Source organism: Pangasianodon hypophthalmus, chromosome 21, assembly GCF_027358585.1.
Source record: "Pangasianodon hypophthalmus isolate fPanHyp1 chromosome 21, fPanHyp1.pri, whole genome shotgun sequence".
NCBI classification, from domain to species: Eukaryota; Metazoa; Chordata; class Actinopteri; order Siluriformes; family Pangasiidae; genus Pangasianodon; species Pangasianodon hypophthalmus.
The window spans coordinates 6,522,088-6,526,885 of record NC_069730.1 but is presented as its reverse complement, the minus strand read 5'-3'; the positions used below and the strand labels follow the sequence as shown (position 1 = coordinate 6,526,885).

Below are 4,798 nucleotides of genomic sequence, written 5' to 3'. Positions count from 1 at the left end.
CTCTTCTGTGCTTCCTGGTCTGAAATTTTTAATATCAACAGGACAGAAGGTGAAAATCCCAATTTAAAAGTAATTCTTTCTGGCTAGTTTAAATTATTTCCTATCTTGTACAGCATGTTAATCCACAGTCTCCTGCCCTAAAACTGGAAACTGTAACATCTAATAAAAGCTAATTACATCTTTATTCTAACCAATATGGCTGCCCATATTCTCAATACAATAGGTCACTATATTCACAGAGAAAATAGGAAGAAGAACACAATCTGGTGATTAAGCAAGAGTGCAACTTATTCCATTAAATTATTCACTGGAAAATCTGGCGAGCCAAAGAAAAGCTGATATATTCCGTCTTTAATAATCCACTGTTTAATCAAAATGTTCACATTCAGTTCAGTTTTATTTGTGAAGTGCTTTTAGCAATAGACAATATCACATTACAGAAATCTTTAATGAGCAAGCTGGAGTCTGACAGTAGCAAGGAAAACGTCCTGAGACATCACGAGGAAGAAACATTACGAGGAGCCAGACTCAAAAGGGAACCTGGATTATAAATCATTACTCTTCTACAGCTTGTTACTATAAAGACAAACGAGGATGTTCAGTATGAGCATATTGTGATTAACAGTCCTAGGATGAGCACAGGACAGTCTTTATGATTACACAAGCAGTTCTTGGGTACAAACATACAGTATCCAGGTGACATTATCCACTGAAGAAAGTGTGAAACATGGGAATAAACTATGTATACCACTCAGTTGTATGAACCATGTCTATGTTACGTGGTCTCATGCAGCGGCAGTGTTATATGTCGTGTATAATTGATTCTACACATTTTTCAGTAATAAAGCAAATGCATTGCATAATGCCCTCAGTAAATTCTTCTGAAACACTATAGAACATATTTTCCATTTTTAAATCTTAAATTCAAGAGTTTAGGCTATTTCTATCCTTGCTCCTTTATACAATGGCTTGCATAATTATTCACTCCCTTGAACTTTTCCACATTTTGTAATCTGGGACTGAAATGGACTTAATTAGGATAATTGGTCATGCATCTACACAAAATAGCCCATAATATTGAAGTAGGGGAATCAATATAGTTTGCAAAATTGTTAACATGTTGTGATTGCATAAGTGTTCACCCCCATTGCTGGGAAACCCCTAAATTAGTTCAGGTGCAAACAGTTGTCATCAGAAGTCACATAATTAGTTGAATGGAGTCCACCTGTTTGCAAATCCCAAAGTTCTGCGATAATATCAATCAGGGTTTCGTTATAAAAAATAACCCTAATTTTGAACATCCTGCAGAGCAATGTTAAATCTGTTATTTAAAAATGGAAAGAATATGGCACATATCTAAGCCGGTTCCGCTGTTACTCTGAGGTGGCTATCCACCAAAAATCAGTGATTAGTCGTTCATCAGAGAAGCAAACAACAATTTTGAAAATGATATCGATCCCCAAACAATAATTTTGCAAATTAGTTAAGAAAAAATATATTGATTCACTATTATGAGCTATTTTGTGTAGATTCATATGATCTCAATTAAATCAGTTCTAGGTTGTAACACTACAAATTGTGGAAAAGGGGGTCAATACTTACACAAGGCACTGTAAACCCCTATTTTGTTAAGTACCAAATTGGTTTCAAAACTTTGTGCTCACAGTTTTCTGAGCTATGATGTCCTCGAACAACTGTGTTGTTCTCCTTTGCTCCTTGTCTTTATGTAGAGGTACCTGAGAATAACACAAAAACAAATAACTTTCCAAAAATGTTACAAAATATTTGACACTTAAGAAAAACGATTTTAGTTGTTATTAGGATCCCACCTGATTGCACACGGCCACTCCATAGCGCACAAACGTGGCAAAGTGCTCACAGTTCTGAGATAACAGGTTGTAGTCAAGCACTTCACCCAGTAACCCATTCAGTCTCCTCCTCATATCTGTGACAGAGGATGCTGGATAGTGATGGCAGTCGTTGCTGATTTTGATGTGCGCTCCCTCGGGCACAGGCACACAAGTGATGTACTCACGCCGGATTTTAGTTTGTCCCAGAAGAATGCTCCCACACGAGGGGAACACTTTCTGTAATATGTGCACACGAAACATCTTCTGCAGTTCATTTTCATCTGAAATTAAAGATCAATCCAAATAAACCATGGTTTATTCATTGTTTTATCCACAGCATTATTCACTTCCCTTCAGGACTTGGAAGTGTGCATCATCTATGTTTTGTAACACTTATAGAACAAGGAATAAGTATATACAGATTTTTTAAAAATGGAAATACACTTGCTCAATTCAACACATTCTTTCATTCTTCCTCAGTAACCACTTTAACTTGGGTTGTGGTGGATCCGGAGGCTAACACAGGGACTCTGGACATGAGGCGGACCCACACCCTAAATTAGACGCCAGCCCATCACAGGACACCATGCACACATTCACACACTCATTTATCCCAGGGCAGTTTAGCATAGCCAGTTCACCTACTGCCATGTTTTTGGGCTATAGGAGGAAACTGGAGGACTCCACTCCACTCACAACATCCTGAGCTCAGGATTGAACCTTAGACCCTGCAGCTGTGAGGGGACAACGTTACCCACTGCACCACTGAGATGACCTTGAATTGGTTTATGCAATTATTTTAGGAAAACTTCACACTGAAACACTGGACAGCTGAATATTGGAAAAAGACAAGGTGGTGTTTTTCGAAGCTTAAACCATCCAGTTTCCGTGAGCCTGTGCCTTCTGTAGCCTCAGATTCCTCTTCTTGACTGACAGGAGTGGAACCCAGAAACTCCACAGACAGGAACTTGGGCTCAGGTTTTTGAACCGGGGACCCAACAGCAACACTACCTGCTGTGCCACCTTGCCTCCTCAAATTAGAACAATATAATTAAAAGCAATTTCCTTTCCTTAACTTCTATCATTCGTCTATCATATGGGGTGGTTGGCCACATAGAACCTAAATAGTTGTGGCAAAGAAGCTTCTGAAAATCCAAACATTTTTTAGTGTTATGAAATATTTTGAAAAATAAGTTATTGGAGTTGACCACCATAAGACCACAGCTGACCAGATATTACTTAGATGGTGGAAATACAAAGAGAACAACAATGGGTAACAAATGAGTAACAAAGGGATAACCTGAATCATTATCAAGCAGATATGTATGTACAGTATATACTATGTATGTGGTTCCATTGGGGCAGTTCACTCTGATGTAGATTACAGTGGTATAGTCCAGTCCGAGCTAGAATACAGTGGTGTAGTCCAATCTTAAGTAGAGTACAGTTGTATCATGCAGTCTGTAGTAGAGTACAGTGGTGTGGTCCAGGCTGATGTAGAGTACAGTGGTGTAGACTAGTCTGAAGGGAGTCTCATCGCTTAGTCTACTAGTAGTAGTCTCATGGCTTAGGACTAGTAGTAGTGGCTCTAATGGTGTGAGTGGTGTAAAGTAGGGTTGTGTGGTAGTCCAGTCTGAGATTGTGGGTCTAGTGGTGTAGTCCAGTCTGTAGTAGAATACAGTGGTGTAGTCCAGGCTGAAGCAAGAGTACAGATGTGTAGTCTAAAGTAGTGAATCCAGTTTTGTAGTCCAGTCTGAGGTAAAGTTCATTGGTGTAGTCCAGTCTGAAGTAGTGTCCAGTTGTGTAGTCCAGTCTGAAGTACAGTTCATTGGTATAGTCCAGTCTGAAGTAGTGTCCAGTTGTGTAGTCCAGTCTGAAGTAGAGTCCAGTGGTGTAGTCCAGTCTGAAGTAGAGTACAGTGGTGTAGTCCAGTCTGAAGTAGAGTACAGTGGTGTAGTCCAGTCAGAAGCAGAGTGCAGTGGTGCGGCCCAGTCTGAAGTAAAGTTCACTGGTGTAGTCCAGGCTGAAGTAGTGTCCAGTTGTGTAGTCCAGTCTGAAGTAGTGTCCAGTTGTGTAGTCCAGTCTGAAGTAGAGTCCAGTGGTGTAGTCCAGTCAGAAGCAGAGTGCATTGGTGTAGTCCAGTCTGAAGTAAAGTTCATTGGTGTAGTCCAGTCTGAAGTAGTGTCCAGTGGTGTAGTCCAGTCGGAAGCAGAGTGCAGTGGTGTGGCCCAGTCTGAAGTAAAGTCCAATGTTGTAATCCAGCCTAAAATAATGAGTTTAGTTCAGTCTAAAGGAGTGACTCCAGTGCTATAGTCCAGTCTGAAGAAGAGACTCCAGTTGTGTAGTCCAGTCTGAAGTAAAGTCCAGTGGTGGAGTCTAGTCTGAAATAGTGGGTTAGTGGTATAGTCCAGTCTGAAGTAGTGCAGCCCCATGTGAAGGACTGCTTGTTACCTGCAACTGCAAAATGGACCACTTGTCCATCTCCCTCATATACCCCCCAGTGTGAAAAACCAATGGGATATGAGAATTCGATTAAGTCTCCAAGCTGCCCACAACCAATAATGTCCTTTATCTGTTAGCAATAAAAGCACAGAAAATAAATAGATATAAAGAGATTCAAAGGTCAAAAGCCTCAGCCAGGTTGTGATAAATTTTGAAAATTGTATAAAGTACCAATACTTTAATAGTATAATATAACAAAATATAAATCCAAAAAGGTTTGTAGATAACTGATTAAAAATTTAAAAGGCTGTTTAGGGCTTACCTCAGCAGAACAAGCCATTTTGCTTCTTCGTTTTAAGGTGGAGTATATAAGCTTGACAGGAAGATAGGAAACGAAGCTAGAATTCAATTTTTGACCTTTGTTAGTAATAAATCTAAGATGTTATGCAATCGGATTGTAAAAAGTACAGTCGACACCGGCTGCTGTAATACTGAATGTAGTGACT

General features: G+C 39.7%; 1 protein-coding gene across 1 annotated transcript; it reads right to left on the bottom strand.

Moving 5' to 3' along the window:
* Nucleotides 1-1,490: 1,490 nt before the first annotated feature.
* On the bottom strand, nt 1,491-4,683 carry LOC113543084 (phospholipase A and acyltransferase 2-like). The gene is made up of 4 exons (XM_053227424.1): nt 4,615-4,683; nt 4,302-4,422; nt 1,830-2,131; nt 1,491-1,736 (listed from the first exon to the last, which is right to left on the bottom strand). The coding sequence occupies exons 1-4, from the start codon at nt 4,630-4,632 to the stop codon at nt 1,647-1,649; spliced, it is 531 nt and encodes a 176-aa protein (XP_053083399.1). The 5' UTR covers nt 4,633-4,683; the 3' UTR covers nt 1,491-1,646.
* Nucleotides 4,684-4,798: the final 115 nt, after the last annotated feature.